Source organism: Schistocerca cancellata, chromosome 9 (genome assembly GCF_023864275.1).
Source record: "Schistocerca cancellata isolate TAMUIC-IGC-003103 chromosome 9, iqSchCanc2.1, whole genome shotgun sequence".
NCBI lineage: Eukaryota > Metazoa > Arthropoda > Insecta > Orthoptera > Acrididae > Schistocerca > Schistocerca cancellata.
In genome coordinates this window covers 315116271-315140631 of record NC_064634.1, presented here as the reverse complement: position 1 = coordinate 315140631, position 24361 = coordinate 315116271, and the positions used below count along the sequence as shown (strand labels likewise).

At 42.0% G+C, this 24361-nt stretch overlaps 1 protein-coding gene across 1 annotated transcript in view; it reads right to left on the bottom strand.

Moving 5' to 3' along the window:
- Nucleotides 1-6632: 6632 nt before the first annotated feature.
- Nucleotides 6633-24361, bottom strand: part of LOC126101382 (outer dynein arm-docking complex subunit 1-like) — a 145106-nt gene continuing 127377 nt past the window's right edge. The window contains exon 8 of the mRNA XM_049912048.1: nucleotides 6633-6934. Coding sequence (XP_049768005.1) covers nucleotides 6633-6934 — 302 coding nt within the window. The remainder of the gene's footprint in view (nucleotides 6935-24361) is intronic.

The following is a 24361-nucleotide window of genomic DNA, read 5'->3' as shown; positions in this document are numbered from 1 at the left end:
ACACTATTTTTGTAAAAATAGAGTTTTCATTCTGCATGTGTGAAAGTTATACCGTGTATAGATACATCCTTCCCGCTTCTTTTCAAACTTAGTTCAAACTGTTCCCGTGAGTGGCGCCGTCACAGCATGTCTTCAAGATGGCTGTTATACTTGACATTCGTCAGAAGCAACGTGCTGTCATAGAATTCCTGTGCTGTGAAAACGAGACAGTGGGAAACATCCACAAGAGATGCTGCTGTCGATCGCAGTACAGTTAGTCGATGGGCAAGCAGGTTACGTGATGAAAGCGGGCACGGCAATATTGAGGATTGTCCTCGCAGCGGCAGGCCTCGTACTGCACACACTCCAGACAATGTGCAGAGAGTTAACGAATTGGTGACTGCTGACAGACGCATATGTATCGACACTGAAGAAACTTCAAGCTCGACTGAGTCGTGTTCGACGACATCGGCAAAAGCAGGACGTTTTGCTGTTGTACGACAATGCACGGCCACATGTCAGTCAAAAGACCATGGAATCGACCACAAAACTCGGATGGACAACATTGAAACACCCGCCTTACAGTCCTAACCTGGCTCCGTGTGACTATCAAATGGTTCAAATGGCTCTGAGCACTATGCGACTTAACTTCTGAGGTCATCAGTCGCCTAGAACTTAGAACTAATTAAACCTAACTAACCTAAGGACATCACACACATCCATGCCCGAGGCAGGATTCGAACCTGCGACCGTAGCGGTCGCACGGTTCCAGACTGTAGCGCCCAGAATCGCACGGCCACTCCGGCCGGCGACTATCATCTCTCTGGGGAACTGATGGGAAGCTGAAAGACTCTCTTCGTGGAACAAGGTTTGAAGATGATGACTCCCTTGTGCACACTGCCAAACAGTGGTTCCAACAGGTTGGTCGAGAATTTTACTGTGCGGATATACAGGCGCCGGTTCCAAGACGGCTTAAGGCAGTTGAGAGGGATGGAAATTATGTGGAGAAATGAAAATATTGTTCCTAAAGGATGTATCTACACACTGTAAAACTTTCAAACATGTAGAATAAAAGATGGATTTAAAAAAAATAGTGTGCATTTCTTTTGGAGTGACCCTCGTATATACAAATGAAAGCTGTGTGGTGCTTTGAGCTTCAGACAAGAAAGACAAATAATGATTGATTCATTGAAGGCTAAAGTGAGTTCAAGCCCAGAATAACTTCGAATGTTTAGAAGATATTCACATGATCATTACTAAGTCGGCGTAAGGCCGAAGCCTGAAAAAGTAAAGTCACTGCTCGGTGCAGATTAGAAGCTAAACACTGTATGCGAACGATTTCTTAGTGAAACTCGGATAGCTGGGTTGTGGATGCAGTCGGCGCCTGTCTCAGAGAACTCGAAGGAATGACTGCTTCCACAGCTGAAACCAAACTACTAATCCGTAATTGAGCGCTCGCCTACATACCGCCACGGCGCTCAGATGAAGTGTGAGCTGCTGGCGGAGACGTGACGTATCGCAGGAGAATACTGCCCGTGTTCACCTCTTCCGTGGCCTCTCATGGCGGCTTCCAGAGGCTCCGGCGACAACAAACCACGGTACTGCTGTAACTGTTGTTGTATGGAACATTTACCAACATACGAGACGAGCGCGGATCACTGTTTGGCTTGCAAGCGCTTGTGCCTGTTCCGGGGGACTGTGTTGATGTATGACCATGTGAGATTTCTGCAGGTTGTTTTCTTGCAGGAGGGACACAGCCCAAAGCCAGGGTCACTAGAAAGAAACACAAATCACTTTTGACTCTAGTACAGGGTTTCCAAACTTTCCCTCTGACTTTGAGAACCCTGGTACTTCGGTGGAAAATGAGAAAAGCTTGTTTTATTGAGTGATTACTTCAATCGTAAATCATAACTAATAACAAAAAATCATAGTAAAATTTTCAAAAAATGATTAGCACCGTCAAAATCTCGAAAAAAAGCATTTATTCACATCAGGTATAATTAGTGTAAGTTGTTCTCACCGTGTAGACGATAGCGCACGAGACTGGTCAGCCTTTGGCTCAGTTTCAGTCCTTACTACTGCCCCATGTCCAACTTTTGTACTTCTCTCTTGTCCTTTGTTAGGAAACCAAACGGAGAACTTTTTTGGCGACACCGACTCCGAGGGCTATTTGAATTTGCGCTCGCAGCGGCCTCATTGGCTAACTTCAAGCTAACTAGCTCGGAAACAGCGCAGTGTATAGAATTTTTTCTTAACAATTACTTCTCAGTACAGTCTACCCTTACAGCCTTTTCAGACTGTTTGTGACCACCTTGCATAAAACTCTCCCAGCTCCATTGTGAATTGAATTTCCTTGCGTTGGAAGTTAAAGGTTGTAGTAATGTCTTTAATTGCCTAGTTGTAATGTCCATAAACACGGCATATAACCCACGTATCTGAACCAGTATTTAATTTTGCACTTCAGTGCTTCTTTCTATAAGAACATTTTTTTCGAAGTTTTCCATTAAAACAGGAGATACGATAGGACTAAGAGGCAAAGCCATAGCTAGGCCGTCAGACTTGTGGCAGTTAGTTTATCGGAACATGAGGGAAGCTGGAGTCAAGAAAGAAAAGTTCAATCTCTAACAATCATCTTTTGACAGAAAATCACTCATATGATGTAGACTGCGAAGTTTTACATTATGTTAAGAAAAGCACTAAAATGATCTTACTGGAGTACTGGAAATCAATAAACATATGACAGAGAATGCCAGCTTAGTATTGAAAGAACAAACTCAGTTTCCTTTTCCCTTGTGTTAAACTAAGTTTTAGTTACAAATAATAAACTAAAACTTTTAATTGAACTTTATTTTTGATCAGCTGTTAAACGTATCTCCATGTAAAAAACTTTGTTAATGTCACTAGTTCCTGCGACATAAACTAATGCTTTCCGATTTAAATACTACAGTCATCATTTTTTTGTCTTTAGTATCTGACGTATAAATGACACCGCTGCAAGTCGGGCGTCATGTTATTTGTGTTTGCTCCATTCAGTTGTCGCCTGAAGATGACCTAAGGATCCGAAAGCTGCCTCGTGACCAAATAAATATAATTTTACGGAACGTTAGGGAATGTTCCCTATTTCATATTATGATCATGCTGAAGAAACAACCTGTCTTGGTTGCGGGAATGTAATTATTATTAATGTACCAATGACGCATTTCGCCTGATTTAGGCATCTTCAGATTGGTGGAACATTAGATCGTGATACATGGGTTACCGAGCACGCAGAATATCCCAGCAAATAACTGCCCTTGTCAAATATTCGGAAACATTGCGCGGTGTCCCTGTTGGGACACGTGACATGGTCCAGTGAATGGAAAAGAGGCTCAAGTCTACGTAGATCTGCCACTATGCGAATATGTGAAAGATATAGTCGCTCATATCCTGGATACACACATAGTACTCTCAAAAGATTCGCCCTTGAAATTTATACAATCATGCATGTGTTCAGACCACTTCCGTAACCTTCTTTTTTCAGAATGAGGTTAGTACCTCATAAACATGGTTATGGAAGCACTCAAGAGCTTCTTGTGATGAAAATCACTGTCCATGCGTTTTTTGTTTGACACAAAGAAACAAAAATGGGCCGTTTGTCTATGAAAACGGCCCAATACGGTCAGTGAGGACCTAATTCGATATTGTCTACTTCTTCTTCATTGCCACCACCATTATCTTCTCCTTCCTTCATAGATTAAATGTTTTCGCCTGTTCCAGTCAACTAGATGCAGCCATTTCTTCCGTGGTCTTCACCCTGTCTTGTCCCTCTCGGTTTGTAGTTAGGAATTTGTTTTGGGAGTCTATTTTCATGTATTCATTCTACATATCCCTACATCTGTTTCTGTTTAGATCCATTTTCTTTCGCACTGAATCAATTTGTAATCATTTCTAATGTCTTAACTTCTGAAGCCATCTCCTCTGGTGCAACCTTCAACACTACGGAGAAATCTTATTTCTGCAGCCTGCACCCTGCTCAAATCCCTTTGTGTAGGAATTCAGGTTTCAAATCCACAGAGTATAGCACGCACTGCCAAAGTTTGTAAAACTCTTACCTGGATTTTATTTTCTAGGGTATTTCTAATTATTCCATAGATTGCGTCAAATTTTAGGATCTTGTTGTCAATTTTGTACCGCGTCACAACCAAGTTACTGAAAGTGGTCATCTGTTCCAGTATTATAATTTTAGATCTTGGAGACAATTTTCTATTGAATGACACAACTCTTGTTTTAATACTGGAGACGTTTATGTCATAGTTAGAAGCCAATACAATAAGGTGATAAACTGATATTTGAAGATTATCCTCATTTTCTTGAATTACTGTTTGATCATCTGCGCATAGTAGAGTGTTAAAACATTGCTCCCTGATGATCATTATGCCGTAAGTAAAATTTTGTTGCCTATCACTGACTAGGTCATCTGTGTAGATGGTAAAAAGAGTTGGAAACAGGCCACATTCTTGTCCATTCTCTTTGTTGTTGGTAATTGTTTGTACCAGTTACCTGCATCTTCAATTACAATTTTTGTCTCTTTGTAAAGAGCTTTTACAGAGTTAATGAGATGCCACAATAGAAGTCTACTGACTTTGTCGAAAGCTTTTTCATTAATCGTGAAGGCAACGATGTGTTAGTGCTCATGTTTAAGAGCCTTCATCTCTCACTACTTGTTACCACTGTGCAACTCCAATTCGTTTCTCCTGAAATTCCTGTTTGTTCAGTACTTACCTCTGTTCGTTACCATCACGTGCTCGTGTTCTGGTTTAAGAGCTTTCTTGCTGTAGCTTCCGTAATCTTCCTCTTATTTGTGTATTTAAGTTAAATATGTATTTAGTTCATATTTTGATCTTCGTTTGTGTATTGCAACAGTAATTTTACATATGCATTCCACGTGTTAAAATCGATCGATCTCTTTGTTAGCCAAGTGTGTTCGTTGTGGAGGGCCTCTGCGTAAATCTCCTCAACTGCAAGTGGATGTTAAGAGCGTGTATGGTTAACCCATCCTCTGATTATTTCCGTCCTATAAACCACGACTTTAGTAGCGGACTCAGATATAAGATTTAAGATTTATCAAGTATGGAACTGAATATACATCAGGCATTATCAATTGTCACATTATATTATGCTCACAAGTATTTTAAGTAATATATGGTGGTCAATAAACGTTCATTTCATTCGTAATTGTATTCAGGCTTTCAGTAACTCAAATTCATCCTAAGCCCCACCCACCTCTGATCCATGGCGCATCTTACAGCATTTCCTTGCACAATAATTGGATACGGGTCATTGTTCATTATGAATTATTCAAATCACCCCAAGGTTGATAGGTTGGATTTTACATTCTTAAATACTTGTCCTTTAGCTACCAATCCACTATCAAGGCTATTAGGCTGTAGCCGCAATCTTTGAGTGAGCGAATCCACACGAAATACGCGAGCTAGCGGTAACAGCAGCGATTCACGCTGTTACTCTATTTAATATAGTAACATTTTACGTCTAACATAGCAACCTTTTACATGGTGATCCTGACCCTGAATAATGCGCTTGCCAGAGAACTTTCTGAAAAGGAGTTAGGTTTCAGTGCCATGTACAAATTGTTTGAGTTAAATATTCTTTTCCTTGGAGCTTGGACAACTTCTGGATTGTTTTAAGCAATAGCCAGTGTGGGAATGGCGGTGTTTTGCATTGGACGTTCTCTCTCTCATTTTCATTTTACATGAGAGTGTGTGTTTCTGCGTTAATTTAGGCTTCGGTAGTAGGATCGTGTGACTTTATTGTAACTTGCGTGTGGAGAATTTGATATATGAAAGTCAGGATAATTAATTTTCAATGTGATTTGCGCCTGGAGAAATTCGTATGTATCTGTTGGGTCAATTAATTTTCGTTGTAATTTGTGCATATATGTGTTACTTTCGTGTGAGCATCTTGAGTACGTTAAACAGCCGTCTTGTGTTAGTCAATTTATGTTCAGAATTAGTCCTATGCAGACGAATTATGTGGTTAAAAAAATGGGTACGCGCAGTCGTTGAAAATGTAATTCTAGACTTAAAGAATCCGTGAGTAACATGCCATCGGAAGAAGTTGTAAGTAGAGAATCGGAAAACATGGAATGTAGGGAGCAATGTTCCTGATTCTTAGACTATTCGCGAACCGAATTCGTTGTTCAGTGAACTGGATTTTAGTGGTGCTGCCGATATTCTACGTTTGGAAGGTGGAGACCAGGTTCTAGCAGTAGTTTCTTCGGAACTATGTGAGACAGAGTTCTCACAGGGAAGCAAAGTTCTTGCAGAAAGTGATAACAGTATAGATAGAAGCCTGGAGCCGTGTTTACCGTATAGCGCCCAGTTTATGGCAACTTTTGAGGCGCTAATGGTTACGAATAATAAGCAAATGTGTGAGATCGGATATCTAGGGGGCGCAGATAACGCCAAATAATGAGAGATTGGAGAAGCAGATGACTGTGAATAACACGTCGATTAATGAGGTCAAGGTGAGTTGAGAAGCGTAGCAACGAGCATTAAAGAAGTTTTCGTCGCTGAACTTGGGCCAAGGTTTGAGTGTATACAGCAGCGGCTCGACACAGTAGATTTATGGCTATGCAGATATAACTACCGTATTTATTAAAGCTCGATGGAGATTGAAGTAACGTTCTGGTTGATGACTGATTTGTTTACTAAAGCAAGGAAACAGTAGGATGCGGGAAACTCACAGATGTGGGGCTGGTCCACAGCTCCTTTGTCGCCCTGGCTGACCTTGGGCTTCTTGGGCGTCCTGATCTTGATGATTGGAAGCTGGCACGGAACCAACTTCCACGGTTTGCTCTTCTCGGCGTAGAATACCTGGTTCAGGAGTTCGTCGGTGCGAAGCTCTATGAGGTTCAGGAACATCATCACGTTGTGCTGAGTCACGTGCTCGTTTTCACCTGCAACATAAACCCAAAGGCTTCGAGACTTCTGCCACAATTGGGTTAGTAAATTAAGTTACCCCTCGTTTGCAAAGTAGGCTTCATTTTGCTTAGCAAAGCAATATAATGCAGATTCCCTAACATAAAAGTTTTAATTTTTTAGCATATCATTACATCACTAGTTGAAAATTTGATTTGATCCTAAAACAAATAATTACACCACATGACTCGTTCTAACAAATCGACCTTGAGACGAGGGGCATAATAAGTAAATACAAAATATCCTTACGTATATCGGAAGTGAAGTGCTGTACAGCTCAAATACAGTGCAACAACTTTGTTTTTATGTTCATGATAAAGAAACCCACTAGAGTTGTAAAATATTTTATTGACTGAAGTCTTGCACGACAGAATTCGCTATACGGTACCACCGGTTTCGGGTCTTAGCCCCATCATCAGGTGCATCTGAAATCTAGCACTAGCAGGCCGCCATGTCCATGCCCCAACAACTAGTGGCAAACATGTACTGTAGGTGGACCGTGAAATAACTTCCAAAATTCTAGCTGAAAAGAACTCCAACTTTCCCTCAAGGCCTGGGGCAATGCCTCTTGTCCCAAAATTCCCATCAGGAATGCATGCAGTCGAACGCTGATACAGTACACCGTTGACATGTGCGGCTACGTCAAGCGGACTGGGCCCCATCGAGAATGCTGTTTATCGTTCTCTGAGACAGCTGTTTGCATTGGTCGGTATACCACGACTGTCGTGACAGTATGTAGTGATGGGTTCTGGAAGGTGTAATAGTACATTAAAAATTAAGAAAAATGAACTTCCAAAAATCTCATATACCATAGACATTACATTCCCTGTGACTTTTTCATGTTTTTGTTCGAAACTATTTGATCTGCACAGACAGCAGAAAGTGAGACTGTTGTACAATTTAGATTAATTCCATTAGTTCTAAACTTGAATTAATGGTGGTTCATATTTGATTGTATTTTACAGAAGTGTGATTGGGACGTTGTTGTTGCCCATACGGCGATGCTACTGATTGGCGGCCATTTCTGCGCCCTTAAATGCGTACTACATGATCAATAAAATAACATGCATTTCTTCCAAAATTTTGTTTTTTATATCCGACCCATTTAAAGAAACATTGCTCTTCTACGATAAGACTAGTGTTCAAACACTTATATTTACTTCCACAGTCTTGCATCACTCTATTAGTTACAGATCAAGAATGAGAGATTGTGCTGATCCATAAATTCGTTCCCGTCGCGATTCCGTTTTCTGCCTTTCTGCTACTCATACTGGACAAATAACATTTATATGAATGCCTAGTGTCTGTTGTTTTGGACATGTTTATGTTCTACCTCCAGCGGGAATCTAAAAGCAGAGCGCGCGGAGGACAGCGGATAGGTGGCGCTAGGTGGAAACGGTAGTCGGCTGCCGGCCGCTGTGGCCGAGCGGTTCTAGGCGCTTCAGTCCTGTACCGCGCTGCTGCTCCGGTCGCAGGTTCGAATCCTGCCTCGGGCATGGATATGTGTGACGTCCTTCGGTTAGTTAGGTTTAAGTAGTTCTAAGTCTAGGAGACTGACGACCGCAGACGTTAAGTCCCATAGTGCTCAGAGCCACTTGAACCATTTGATTGTCGGCCGTGAAGCTCGCCGAGGTAGTCTGCGAACTCGCAAATAAACACCGCGTCCGGAGGTGGAGATTAGTCTTTACCGTCCTGTCGACAACGACGTCACTAGAGACGCAGCACAATTTCGGATTAGGGAAGGATGTAGAAGTATATCGGCCGTGGACTTTCAAAGGATCCTTCTTCGCATTTGCCTTAAGCGATTTAGAAAAATCACGAAAACCTAAATGTCGATGGACGGACGCGGGTTTGAACCGTTGTTCTCCCTAATGCGAATCCAGTGTGCTATCCACTGGGCTACCTCATTTGGTTATACTGTGTTCGGGTGGCGCATTGGCTAACGCAACTGCTAGGTAAATAGCAGATCCCCAGTTCGAGTCGCGGTCTGGGATTCATTTTGATTCGTAGCCGCTGGAAAAAATGGCTCTGAGCACTATGGGACTTAACATCTATGATCATCAGTCCCCTAGAACTTAGAACTACTTAAACTTAACTAACCTAAGGACATCACACAACACCCAGTCATCACGAGGCAGAGCAAAACCCTGACCCCGCCGGGAATCGAACCCGGGAACCCGGGCGTAGGAAGCGAGGACGCTACCGCACGACCACGAGCTGCGGACGTAGCCGCTGATTCGGCATAAAGTCCCGATGCATTTGATATCATTAGCTCCTTCCCTTTTCTTTCCTTTGCGCCCCCACCACCTTCAGTTTACGTAAGAAATAACATTTAATCATTTACCCAAGAGTGAGGAGGAATTATATATGTCACACTCGGAGCCAAGCAGGAGGTCAATGGCCCCACACGTCTAGTGCGTGAGAGGACAGATGTATTGTTCGTTTCACTGTGCAAAATCGTGCAGCCACTCGACATTCCCTGAGTCAGGAAATGGTCTCGTCTGCAGATAGGCAATCATCCACTCGCACAGCGCGACGACTGCCAGCAAACGTACCATTCTTGTGGCTTCCCCCTCGGCAGCAGAGCGAGGCACGTCTGCAGTGCTGCACGCAGTGACACCCCTAGACACGTGAGTGCGTCCACGTCGTATTTTCACACGAGTGCCGGTTCTGCGTACAGCATCATGATGGACATGTGTCTACGTGGAGGCCTAGCATAGAACGAACTTCTCCCTACTGCATTCATTGTTGTCGTACAGGTCCTGAATCTGACCTGATACAATGGGGTGGCACTGTGTACACAAAACTATGCTTTCTGGATCATATAGCCTGTAGTTTCAACAGCGGTTGTTACATATCTTTCTCGTTAGAGACAGTGCCTTTGCCCTGTATTCAAGATCTCCATGCGGTTGTCTTTCAGTGAGATGACACAAGACTGCATGTTCCCTGACATACCTCTCTTCCACTGTTCCCTTGCTCAGAAGGTTTCCACATCTCTCATCCATTGAAATGTCTGATCCTGTGTTGGCGACAGACTGGCTCACATCCACCCGCCAGCCACTATGACTGGAAGCTCCGTGCAATGACCGTACCCGTGTCTGTAGTCACAGCTCTGTGCGACTCTATGCCCGGCGTGGTCACAGCCAGCTGCTGCCATAGGTGTCAGCTCAGTATGCTAAATTTCTCACCATGTACACCTCCAAAGTACCTGCACGTTTAATCATGTATCCTTTCTGCTAGTTTGTATTGGGTTGGTCCGTGAGTTCGTGCGGTTTTATTTTGCATGTTGGTATTCCGATCACGATGGATTTATTTATAATTGTATTTTTTTGTAGTTCACTGTTGCTATTTACATTACATATCCTCATTTGGAGACGCTAGATTACGGAGTGCCATGTGGAGGAATCAGAGCATTTTCGACATATTCATCTGTTTGAGTTTAGTACAGGGGTGACAGCAGCGGAGGCTGCCAGATACTCTTGCGTCGTGTATGGAGATATTACCACTGGACAGAGCGAGGCAAGAAAATGGTTTTCTCGTTTTAAAGAGGATCGTTTTGACATTACTGACTCTCCACGTTCAGGAAGACGTTCGGGGTTTGATGATCGCTTAAACGCATTAAGCCATAATGACCCACGTCATTGTACTCGCGAACTAGCTAATGTGATGAAACCTGATCACCCCGGCCTTCTGCGACATTTGCATGCAAAGATGTGAAAACTAAAGATCTAGACAACTGAAATTACTTCGTTTTGAGACCACAGGCAGAGATGAACATGCGCAATTTGGTATGGAGGCTTTATTTCATGCAAAAACGAAAATTTGTAACAATGATAATACGAAACAAGGCACCTCGCGAAGAATAAATTCCCTCAGAACCAATCATGACAAAACTGTTCTACCTGACGTGCAGAATACATGAGACAGGCGAAATATCCTCGTTGCCAGACTTTAAGAAGCATAATCACAAACACGGAAAGTATTGACGGGTTTGAGAATGACTGAATTCAGTTTTGTAAGTCAGAATTCCAACTATGTATAAAATTATGGAAAACTGGCAACAACAGGTCTTGGAAGAATTTTAGTTGTGTTTCGGAGAAATGAAGTGTTACACGGGTAATGCTGACCCATGACTTTATCTTAGTAGATATATTTAAGAAAGATAAATCTACATTTTGATCATGTTTACTGGACCACTCTGTTGGAAAATTTTGAAGTCCTCGCGAATAAAAAGAAGGGAGCGAAAGGTTGTCACCAGCTACTACAGAAAGCCAACTAGTTCTGCACTGTCCAGTCACATTAATGTGACCACCTGCCAAAAGCCTGAATAACCAGATTCTGTGGCAGGGACTGCTGCAAGACGTGCCGGAAGAGAGTGACTGAGGTTCTGAAAGGTACCGACAGGGATGTGAAGCCAGTGTCGTGGCCAGTTGAGCCAGGTTTCTCGGTTGAGGGTCCATGGTGCGAACAGCCCGATCGACGTGAACCCATAGATTCTCGGCTGGGTTCGTATATCGCGGGATCGAAACGAGCGAACGATGCACACGATATCATCGATGGTTTATCAATCATGTGTGGGGCCCTTCAGGCACTAACTTTGTGAAGGCTCCAGTTTGTTGCAATCATCCACGCAGTATGTATCAGTTAACAGTATTCGTGGGGATGCAGTCTGTTACAGCTCACTTTGTGGATAAACTATCAATATTTAAGTCACCAAATAACCCTTTTTATTTCAAGTTAAAACCTAGTCATTTTTATAGTACTCGCATCACTCGAAAAAACGAGGAAAATAAGACACTGTAGTACGAGCTGCAGGAACAAACATGTTCCGTGTGAATCAGCAGTCAGATAAATGAATTTTATTCGTACTAATCATTCTCAAGTAAAGTCGTGTAAAGTGTATAAAAGTTAGTTTCTTTTAGAATAATGTGCCGAAATAGAATTAATATTTTTGATCCAAATGTGAACATCGATGCCACATTATCGCCTTGTTCCCTGTCGTCCGCTTATGACCTCTCGTATTACAGACTTGGAGCACACCATTCATCATCATCAGTTATCTGCTATATTAGCAGGTCCTTTGCCTCTCCATTTTCTGCGATCCATTGCTTCCTTCTTAAGGCTGCTGTATGTTGTACCGTCCATCATGTCATCCAGTATCTGGAATCTCTTCCTTCCTCACTTCCTTTTCCCTTCTACATAACGTTCTAAAACTGTTTTTATCAGTCCGTCATTCTTTCTTAATATATGCCCAATCCAATTTCTTTTTCTTCTCTTTATTACATCTAGTAACTGTCTTTTCTCTCCCACTCTTCTCAGTACCTCTCCATTTTTTACTCTGTCCATCCAACTTATTCTTTCCATCTTCCGCCATGTCCAGATCTCAAAAGCCTCCAGCCTTTCTCTGTCTTTTTTCCTCATAGTCCATGTTTCAGCGCCATATAGAAGAACACTCCATACAAGACATTTTATGAGTCTCTTTCTGAGTTCTCTGTCCAGACCGCTGCAGAAGATTCTCCTTTTCTTATAAAATGCCTCTTTTGCCATTGCTATCCTTGTTTTAATTTCTGTGGTGCACTTCCAGTCGCTGTCTATCATGCTTCCAAGATACTTAAAATTTTGCACCTGTTCTAGTGTTTCTCCATTCAGCACAATTTTTATTTCCTTATTTCCTCCTATTGCCAATACTTTTGTTTTATTTGTGTTAATTTTCATTCCATATTTTTTTCCGTTAGTTGCAATGGTGTCCACCAAATCCTGTAATTCTTTTTCCCCTGTGGCTAGAAGGACCATGTCATCAGCAAATCTCAAGCACCCTACTCTTCTTCCTCCAATTTCTACTCCTTTGTCATCTAATGAGCATTGGTCAATCATACTTTCCAAGTACAGGTTGAAAAGAGTAGGTGATAAACAGCATCCTTGTCTTACTCCTTTCCCTAGTCTGATCCAGTTTGTACTTTCTCCTCTCACTTTAACTGAAACTTTTTGATTAAGGTATAATGAGTTTATAAGTCTTCTGGTTTTCCAGTCCACTCTCTTTTCCCTCATAATAGTCGCCAGCTTGTCCCAAACCACATTGTCAAATGCCTTTTCTAAATCGATGAAGCACATATATAGGTCTCTTCCTTTTTCAATAAATCTTTCTCCCAAGATTCGTAGGAGCCCTATTGCATCTCTGGTGCCCGTATTCCGTCTAAAGCCAAACTGCTCCTCGCCGAGATTCTCCTCTATTACTTTTTCAAGTCTTTTATTAATTATTCTTAACATCACTTTGGCTGCATGTGAAATGAGGCTGATTGTCCTGTGCTCGCTGCATTTCTTGGTTCCTTGTTTTTTCGGTAATGGAATCATTACTGTTGTCAAAAAGTCCTCAGGTCATTCACCACTGTCATATATTTTATTACATAATCTCAATATTTCTCTTATTCCATTGTGGTTCAAGCATTTTAGTATTTCTCCCGGTATTGTATCTGTACCTACTGCTTTGCCATTTTTCATTCCAGCAATGGCAGACTTTACTTCTTCCATTATGATGGTCGGTCCTTTCTCTTCATCACTTACACTGTTGTGTGATTCAAGCTCCAGAGTTTCTGGTTTGCTATTTGTGTCATATAGCTCTTTTATATATTCTTCCCATCTCTGGAGGACATCGTCACGATCTTTGTACACTACCTCTTCGTCTTTACTCAAAATTACCATAGTAGCACTTCCTGCTCTGTTTTGTTCCCATGTCATAGTCTTTACTCTGTTGTATAGTAAGTCGTATCTTCCCTTCCTGTCCAGTTCTTCAAATTCATCACATTCCTCTTTTAGCCATTTTTTCCTAGCCTGCTCTGTTTCTCTTCGCAGTTCGTTATATAACCTACGGTATATCTTTCTTGCATCTTCAGTGTTCTTGTTTTTCAATTTTCTTCTCTCCTCCATCTTGGAAATCATTTCTTGTGTGACCCATGGTTTTTTTTACCTTTTCCCTTTTACATATCCTACATTTTGCTGTCCTGCTTTAATGATTCCTTCTTTCAGCATATTCCAGTACTCGTTGGCATTATCGGGTGCTTCTTTGTCTCGTAATGTGTTTAGAAAGTCCCGAGACAACATTTCTGTAATTTGTTCTTTGTTGGACCTTATCTTCTCTAAATCCCACTTCTTCACCATTGTCGCCTTTTTCAGTTTTTTCATTCTTATTTCTATTTCTGCCATAAGTAAGTTGTGGTCACTATTAATATCTGCACCTGGTAATGTGTGCACCTTCTTGATTCCATTCCTGTATCTTTCTTCTACCAGTATAAAATCGATTTGGTTTCTGTATTTATCCCCTGGTGATTTCCAAGTGTATAGCCTCCTCTTATGGTTCTTGAACCATGTGTTTGCTGCTATCAGCTGCCTTTCCCTGCAGAAGTCAATTAACCATTCACCTCTGTCATTTGTCCGCCCTCGTGGTCTCGCGGTAGCGTGCTCGCTTCCCGAGCACGGGGTCCCGGGTTCGATTCCCGGCGGGGTCAGGGATTTTCACCTGCCTCGAGATGACTGGGTGTTTGTGTTGTCCTCATCATTTCAGCATCATCCAGGCAAGTGGCGCAATTGGACTGAGCAAAGATTGGGTAATTGTACGGGCGCTGATAACCACGCTGTTGAGCGCCCCACAAACCAAACATCATCACCACCTCTGTCATTTCTCTTTCCAAGACCATGACTGCCTACTGTGTTTCCCTCTTCCCCTTCTCCCACAATGGCGTTCCAGTCTCCCATTACTATTTTTCAGCATTTTTTTATTTTCGTCCATTATTCTCTCTATTACATTGTGCGTTTCCTCTACAATTTGGTCATCATGTTCTGAAGTTGGCATATACACCTGGACAATCAGTAAATCTTTTTGTGCTCCTTTCAGCCTTACACCAATAATCCGGTCATTTGCATAGCCTACACATTCCACACATTTAGCCAATTCCTTTGTCATAATCATTCCTACTCCATTAATTCCTTTTACTTCTCCTCTGAGTAGTAGAATATATATCCATCTGACTGCAACTCTCCATGTCCATTCCATCTTACCTCAGCAACTCCTACGAGGTCCATATGATTCTTTTCCATCTCTCTTTTAAGATTTTCTAGTTTTCCTGCTTGTAGCAGAGTTCTGACGTTCCAGGTACCAATTCTCGTTTTGATTTTTTGCCTCCTTTCAAGTTGTCCCCCCCGGAGATCCGAATGGGGGACTATTTTACCTCCGGACATTGATTTAACATGAGAGGAAGCCATTTTTTGTGCATAAAATGGAGACTGCATTATGCAGGGAAGATAATCTGCGGTGGTATTCCGTTGGCTTCCGCAGTTCTGGAGGCCGCCCCTAACATGGGATACAGACGCCTTTTGCAGCCGCCCGCTCCGGGTCAGACGCTGCATGAGAAGTATAGGTTGGAAAATGAAAGACCCCTAGCCCTCGAAACCTAATAGCGTCAGGGTCGGAAAAGAACAAGAGCTGGCCGAGGGTGGCCAGATAGGAAAGATAAAAGTGAGGAGCCTGGCATAAGTAAGTGGAAGCAATGCCAGGACTCAGCTCGGGGCCCCGTGGTCGCCAGCCACGTATCACTAGGTGTGACTCCCTGAGGAGGGAGCACACCATTGCCTGCTCATAACTGAAGAGTTAGCGTGATGTCGGTCCATTGGCAAAATCTCATGATTAGTTGCTTACGTAACATAATCAACATTCTTTAACGGCCCTCCTCCTAGGAAGTAAAGCATTGTCCGCAAAGATTGTCTTGAACTCCGAGGAATTAAAATAAAGCTGCACATGCGCGTATGTCAGTGAACTTTGTACAACAGTTCATACGATCAGGATCGTTTTAAGGTTGTGAGGTTTGCTATTAACATACTTCTAAAGCAAACAATATATGTTGACAGTATTGTGGCACAAGTTTGTAATGATGCACAGCATAGCAGAGTGGAATCGAAAATGTGATTATTTCTTTGTGATAGTCGCAATAAGTATTGTGTCGTTTAATAAAGTAGAATTAGCACGAATGTATACTTCAACGTACGAAAGCACACGCAGATTCATGTCAAAGATCAGTTATATCGGTGGCTTTAAAAATACTGCGTAGTCGTGCGCTCACATTCCTCAACATTGGTTCAAAGACCTGAATAACCACCTTTTTGCAGTGCGGACGTCTGCGACACGCGCAGGAAGAGTCAATCAGGTTCTGGAAAGTATCGACAGGGATCTGGAGCTATGCCGACTTCAATACCATGACCACCTGCACAAGGTGACGATCGATGGCGCGAACAGTCCGATCGACATAGACCCGCAGATATTCTACGGGGTTTAAATCTGGGGAGTTTGGTGGCCAGAGGAGTGCGATAATATGGTCCTGGTATTCCTCGAACCACGCGAGTTCACTGCGAGCTGTGTTACGCCTTGTGTTGACCTGCTGGTAGATGCGATCGTGCCGATGCAAAAACAAACTGCATGTAGGAGTGGGAAAAGTCCTCAAGAATAGATGCGTACTTGTGTTGATGCACTGCACCCTCCATATTGACGCAATCATAGAGGAAATCCCTCCCCCCCCCCCCCCCGGACCCTTTCGACGACTGCCCACGACATTTGCTTTCAGACGTTACACACCTTACACGTCAACCGCCATCTGCCCGATGGAGCATAAAATGTGATTCATCTGAAAAGGCCACGTGTCACCACTCACAGGACGTCCAATTGCTGTATTGGTGTGCTAATTCCAGTCTTCGTCACCGATGAACTGCAATCAGCACGGGTGTATGAACCTGGCGCCTGCTGCGGAGGCGAATGAGCTGGAACGTTCGCTAACGTCGTTTAGAAGACTTTGCCATGCACGGTATACTTTAACCACGGCGGCACGCAAACAATAAACTTAGACGTTTCGTAACTGCTTCGTAACTGCTTCCACCCTTGTCCGGACAGCTAATGACCATTCTCCTCTGGACATTAGCTAAATCATTCCGTTTCCGCATTACGACAACGACTGCACGTCCCGCGTCTCTCCGACACGCTTTTTATGTCCTCCACTGCTAGTGCTGCCACATGCCGCCTGTGAGAGGTTATTTCACGTTGAATCGAACATAGACGTTGGTCACGTTAAAGTGACTGGACCGTGTATTTTCATTTCAGTCCGGCTTACGGTGAATTTTCCCGCCGGAAAACTGCGCTGTACGGCTGCTGGTCCGCTACCAGCGCGGGGTCCGCAGCATATGCCGTATGGTAATCCATTCTCTGTATCCTGTCCTTCTTGAAACGCAAATTTAATCCTTTTTAATAATTAGAGCACAAATTATCATAAAACTTCCTGGAAGATTAAAACTGTGTGTCGGATTGAGAATCGAACTCGCAACCTTTGCCTTGCCTTGCGCCGCATCCTCACAGCTTTACTTCTGCCAGTATCTCTTCTCCCACCTTTCAGACTTCACAGAAGCTCTCCTGCGAACCTTGCAGAACTAGCACTCCTGAAAGAAAGGATATTGCGGAGACATGGCTTAGCCATAGCCTGGGGGATGTTTCCAGAATGAGATTTTCACTCTGCAGCGGAGTGTGCGCTGATATGAAGCTTCTTGGCAGATTAAAACTGTGCCCGACCGAGACTCGAACTCGGGACCTTTGCCTTTCGCGGGCAAGTGCTCTACCAACTGAGCTACCCAAGCACGACTCACGCCCGGTACTCACAGCTTTACTTCTGCCAGTACCTCGTCTCCTACTTTCCAACTTTACAGAAGCTCTCCTGCGAACCTTGCAGAACTAACACTCCTGGAAGAAAGGATATTGCGGAGACATGGCTTAGCCATAGCCTGGGGGATGTTTCCAGAATGAGATTTTCACTCTGCAGCGGAGTGTGCGCTGATATGAAGCTTCTTGGCAGATTAAAACTGTGCCCGACCGAGACTCGAACTCGGGACCTTTGCCTTTCGCGGCAAGTGCTCTACCAACTGAGCTACCCAAGCACGACTCACGCCCGGTACTCACAGCTTTACTTCTGCCAGTACCTCGTCTCCTACTTTCCAACTTTACAGAAGCTCTCCTGCGAACCTTGCAGAACTAACACTCCTGGAAGAAAGGATATTGCGGAGACATGGCTTAGCCACAGCCTGGGGGATGTTTCCAGAATGAGATTTTCATTCTGCAGCGGAGTGTGCGCTGATATGAAACTTCCTGGTAGATTTAAACTGTGTGCCGGTCCGAGACTTGAACTCGGCAGAAGTAAAGCTGGAGGACAGGGCGTGAGTCGTTCTTGGGTAGCTCAGTTGGTAGAGCACTTTCCCGCAAAAGACAAAGGTCTCGAGCTCGAGTCTCGGTCCGGCACACAGTTTTAATCTGCCAGGAAGTTTCATATCAGCTCACACTCCGCTGCAGAGTGAAAATCTCCTTCTGGACATATTAACATCTTGATCGTTGGGAAATATGTCGCCATCAAATAATTGAAACAAGAACTTCAAAAAGTAAGCTACACATTATTATGGCCTCCGGCCGGCCGAAGTGGCCGTGCGGTTCTAGGCGTTGCAGTCTGGAACCGCGAGACCGCTACGGTCGCAGGTTCGAATCCTGCCTCGGGCATGGATGTGTGTGATGTCCTTAAGTTAGTTAGTTTTAACTAGTTCTAAGTTCTAGGGGACTAATAACCTCAGAAGTTGAGTCCCATAGTGCTCAGAACCATTTGAACCATTTTGAACCATTATTATGGCAGACCAAGCAGCTTTTACTGAATGGTACTCCACGCTTCAAAGTGACACAGAGATGTGACATTATTTTTCACCGTAGTCATCAAGTTTCGTAAAGAACGGTAGGAACGTCCTACAGATCGTTCAATTCCTCGTCAATAGAAATCCATTAATTGGTCACGGAGCCACTGGAGAACCGCCCTGTAAACGTCCTCATCTCGGAAAATCTACGATTTTTGTTAATCACTTCCTAGGGACATTCTCGTCTGTGGTCGATGTTGATGGTATTATGCCTCAGCCAGTATTACCCACGTCTTTGTGACCTCTGTCAAATTTTTGGCACCAGTTCACAACGTCTGGACGCAACATTGCACTTGGCCCATTCACCGGTAGAATTTCATGGTAAATATGGGTGCAATTTAGTCGCTTTGTCTACAAGAACCGTAGTGTCCAGCGTACTTCAACTTTGGATTACGTTTCCAGTTCCCGCGCCACTTCACTCCCACATTATGATGCAGCTATTATCTGTACCGTAGTAGAACTTCTTGGTGTGCAAAGGTCGTAGCGTAGAATGCCACGTGTAACTTACAAGAGGGTTGGAAAGTTGATCAGACAGCAAATTAGAAATGACTAGTTTACGAGTGTTTCAGATAAGAGACCTGGGCCAATTTTATTTAAATTAATGAATACATATGAGACAATTATTTCACATAACTTTGTGGTATAAAATTTCGTAATATGAATAACAATCACGTATTAATTGGACGTACTCTTTTATGATACCAATATTTTTGCGGGATTATGACAAAAAAAGGAGATATAGAGTCACAAATTTAAATATAATAATGTGTGATAATTTTTACCAAATTTTATTTTAGAAGGCGAAAGAAAGCATATGAGATCTTTATTAGATTTCACTGAAAGTAGTAAGAATTATATTTTTCAGATGTTTCATTCACAGTTACTATTACTAATACAAATTTTTATTTGTCTTTATCAGATCAAAAAAAATATACAGAGAGTAGTTAAACTATTTACAGCAGCATTGAAGCAATTGCTTTAATCGATAATATTTCGTGAGAGAGAGAGGGGGGGGGGGGAGGGAGGAAGAGAGACAAACAGACACACGCACAGAGAGGGAGAGAGAGAAAGAGAAGAGAGACATTTAAGTGTCGCTATTACGGAGCTGACAAAAACAAATTTTCATAAAACTGATCTTAAGCATATCAGAATTTTTATAAAATTTAGGCAGTCAACAACTGTTCTATGCGCGTTTAGATTTTATAAAGATATACTGATCTTTTGTGGAGACCCACGTAAAGTAATTGTTTGTTATCCTTTCTGTTCTGACGTACCGAAGCTAATAAGTTAATGCAGTGGTCGTCGGCTAGATTAACACAGGTGCAGTTGTTATCAAAGCAGATATGACATTATGTTATGTTTATAAGCCGTTTCTCTTATGTCGCCATAGTATATAGTTTCTGAATAACTTTATAGTGTAAATCTGTTTGTTTTGGGATTTGTACAATAGCTCTCACAACAATCAGTCGGCAGCACAGCGGTTCACCGGTAGCAGGTGGTAGTTTCGTGTGTAATAACCGGCATTCTGGTAACTTTTGTGTGACTCGATTTGTTTTTACTTGAGTTGGCTGGCTCTGAGCACTATGGGACTCAACATCTGCGGTCATCAGTGCCCTAGAACTTAGAAGTACTTAAACCTAACTAACCTAAGGACATCACACACATCCGTGCCCGAGGCAGGATTCGAACCTGCGACCATAGCGGTCACGCGGTCCCAGACTGAAGCGCCTAGAACCGCACGGCCACACCGGCCGGCCTTACTTGAGTTACTGGTGTTTTTTGTTTCAATTTTCCCGTGGTATAGAGACTTATGTGAGGCAGTGGACATTTCCGATTAATTTATTAATTGCAACTATGATAACATCATCATAAACTAATCCTATTAGCAACAGAATCTTTATTATCATTGTCATCAGGACACCACATTAGTACTGATACTATATTTGTTAATGACACTTGTTTTAAAACTGCTTCCTGATACACGTGCCCATGAGGTACGTGTTTCAACAACACATCTATTTCTTTCTTTTTTTCTTATGCAGTGAGAGTTTTTTCTCAATATAGGTACACCGTTCTTCCTTCTACACACACACACACACACACACACACACATATACCACTAAGGCACACACAGAAGGTCAGCCAGCGTGAACGAACATCTAAGTCGGTCAAGGAACGGAGATCCAGTTCTTCATTAACCCCAGCTGTTCATCGGTTTCAAAATGGTTCAAATGGCTCCGAGCATTATTGGACATAACATCTGAGGTCGTCAGTCCCATAGACTTAGAACTACTTAAACCTAACTAACCTAAGGACATCATACACATCCATGCTCGAGGCAGGATTCGAACCTGCGACCGTAGCAGCAGCGCGGTTCCGGACTGAAGCGCCTAGAACCGCTCGGCCACAGCGGCCGGCGCATCGGTTTCATTTGCAGATGTTATTGTGGTCTTCAGTTCGAAGATGGGTTTGATGCAGCTCTCCGACATCTTGTCCATACCTCTACATTCTGAGTAATTACTGCAAACAGCAGTCACCTGGAACTGCCTACTGCATTAAAACGCAGCCCCCTCCACCCTTCTACAGTTTTTATCGCCCACAATTCCCTGCATAAGAAATTGAGAATTCTTTGAGGCCTCCTTGTGTATACCGTCTACCTATCGCTTCTTTTATTCTAGGAAGGAAAGTTAGAATTTAACGTTCCATCGACGAAAAGGTCGTTAGGGACATATTTTCTCCCCAATTCCATTCGGTACTTCCTTATTAGTTATCCTATCTACCCATCTAATCTTCAGCGTTCTTAAGCAGCACGACATGTCAAAATCTCCTATTCTATTCTTTTCTGTAACGTTACAACCCACAAAAATAAATTAAGAAAGAAATTATTTATAGTAATGGTTCGACGATGAGTGTGATTGGGCTGTCAGAGTGATTAAAGAGAAGAGTCAGACGTGGAACGCAAGGAGCACAGAAAGATAACCCACGAAATTATAAGAAGGGTTAAACACCAATATCAAAAAGGTATACTTCTAATGCTAGAAACAAATATTGAGGATACAAACTCAGGAGATTACTACAAAATATTTAGCTGACCACTACAAAGGTACGACACGCTAACGTATTTTATAGCATAAAAATAATAATAAAGCCCACAGCAATAAAGAAAAACACAGAAATTTTAGCAGAAACATTTAAAAAATTACTGAAACGGGAATATTTCCCCAGAACTAGTTCAAATAAACACACATGCCTCTATTAAAACATCAACAGAAAATATAAACCCTCCAGCAATCCAAGAACTCTAAAAAGCTTTGTAAGAGCTCAAAAATTACATACAAAATGGAGGCGATCAAACATTTGCGGAACCTTGGAAATATTCAGCAGAAGCAATAAAGATATCATTACACCAATGGACAGTGAAAATCTAGAACAAAGAAGACCTACCAGAACACTTAACTACAGCCATAATCCATCCATTATACAAAAATGAGACAAATCAAATCCAGACAACTACAGTGAAATGTCCCTTTCGGATATCATACATAACGTCGAGTCAAGAATTCCGTACAACTATTGTAGAGATCAAATGAACTGGAACCAGTGGAATACCAAGGAGAATTTAGACCCTGGATAAGCTGCCTAGAACAGATTATCACTTTGAAACTGGTAATGGATTACTACAAAAGAAGACAAAAAGAGGAAGTTAGAAATTCTGTGGACTCCAAAAAAGCTTATGATTGTGTCCACAGATCTTCAGTGATGAAGGTGCTGAGGAATTTTGGTCTCCATCCCAAATTAATAAATTAAAAGCACCAAATCTAAAATAAAGCTCAGAGGAGAAATAGCTGAGCCATTTACGATTAAAACATGTTAAGACAGGGAGACGGTTTATTGCTGTTATTTTCCAACTGTGCTCTGAAATGTGTGATGAAGGAATGGTTCAAGGAAAATCCTAAAAATACAATAATTTTAGCTAAGAAGGATCAAATAAACCTAAATTCCTTGGGATTGACAGATGACAGCATTAGTAGCTAACAACATTCAAGAAGCAAGAAATTAAAGAAGAAGCCTACAAAATATAACACAAAAACAGGACTCCAGATACCGTGCGAACAGACTGAGATAATGGTAGCAGATCCACATAACACCAAGTGACAGGAAAGTAAAACTACAGAAATAATTTAAATACCTCGGACGAATTTTAACATAAAACTTGAACGAGAAATCTGCATGACAAGAAACAACTAAGAAAATGGTAAGAGCTCAAATATTAACATGGAGTTTATACAAAAAAAAGTTAGTCTTTCAAAACTAAACTAAAACATTACAATACGGTGGTGCAGCCAGGGGTAACATACGGAAGTGCACCTCTTTTTGAAGTCACTCAATAAAATCTTAAAAGTAGAGAGATGAGTAGCTAGGACATCCATAAATAAGAAATATCAAAACGATTGACAATGGCGGATATTTCCAAATAAAGTTATGTACAGTGATCTAGAGACCATTACAGATACTATATGGAAAGACGGATCTCTTTTTCTGGCTCATTACGAGGACACCAGAAAAGAGATTACCAAGAAAAATTATAGAGAAACTTTGGAACATAAAACACCAAATAGGGTGGATAAAGGAAATCAGGGAGGATATGAAAGAGCTAGAATTAGCCCTAGACCATTTGCGTAACAAAACAGAAAACTTAAAGAAACAGAAAAACATTAAAATAAGATTTAAACCAAGAGCAGACAAACTACAAACAATAAAAGGGTATTTACAGATGAGTAATTACAAAAAAGATCAGAACGAATGAAAAGATATTGTGCAATTCAACAGCAAATCTCATCGACTACTTTAGTATCTCTTAGCACGAAAATAGCTTTCTCAATAAACATCTTTTGTCTGTTGACCGATGGATCAAAAGAATTGTTGTTTTATTTCTTCTTCCTGAACTTTAATTCCTTTTCCAGATTTCTACACGGTTTCGGTTCCCTGCTAACTCTATTTACAGAATTAATAACATGAGGGACACGCTGAAAACCTATCTCACTCCTTTCTCAACAACTGCTTCCCTGTAATGTTGGTCTCCTTAATAACAGCAGTCTTGTTTCTGTACGGTTTGTAGAAAGAATGAATTTGTTTTATTTCCGCCAATGATCGCAGAACTTTTGGTCCTTAGACTACCGGTTTCGATCATCTTCAAATCTGTTTCATAACATGTCCTAATATAATAACGCCATAGTTGTGTTATATTAGGACGTGTTATAAAAAAGATCTGAAGATGGTGATTGCTGACCGAAACAGATAGTCTAAGGATCAAACGTTTTATGATGAGGGGGAATGACCACATAAAACAAGCAGTAGCTTTCTACTCTTCCTGGATCACTGTTTTAATCTGCGAGCATATCGCCTCTTACTAAATTTGTAGATATCTTTCGTTCCCTGAGTTTATCTTATTTTAATTTCAGAAATTCAAAGCTTATATTCCAGTCACCGTTGTGAAAAGTTTATTTTCTGTGTCTACAGATTCTATAAATGTTGGTTACCTTTCTTCGATCTATCTTCAAAGATAAGTCGTACGGTCATAATTGCATCACGTGTTGTTACATTTAGCCGATGTCCAAACTTGTCTTCTCCCAGGTCGGTTTCCACCA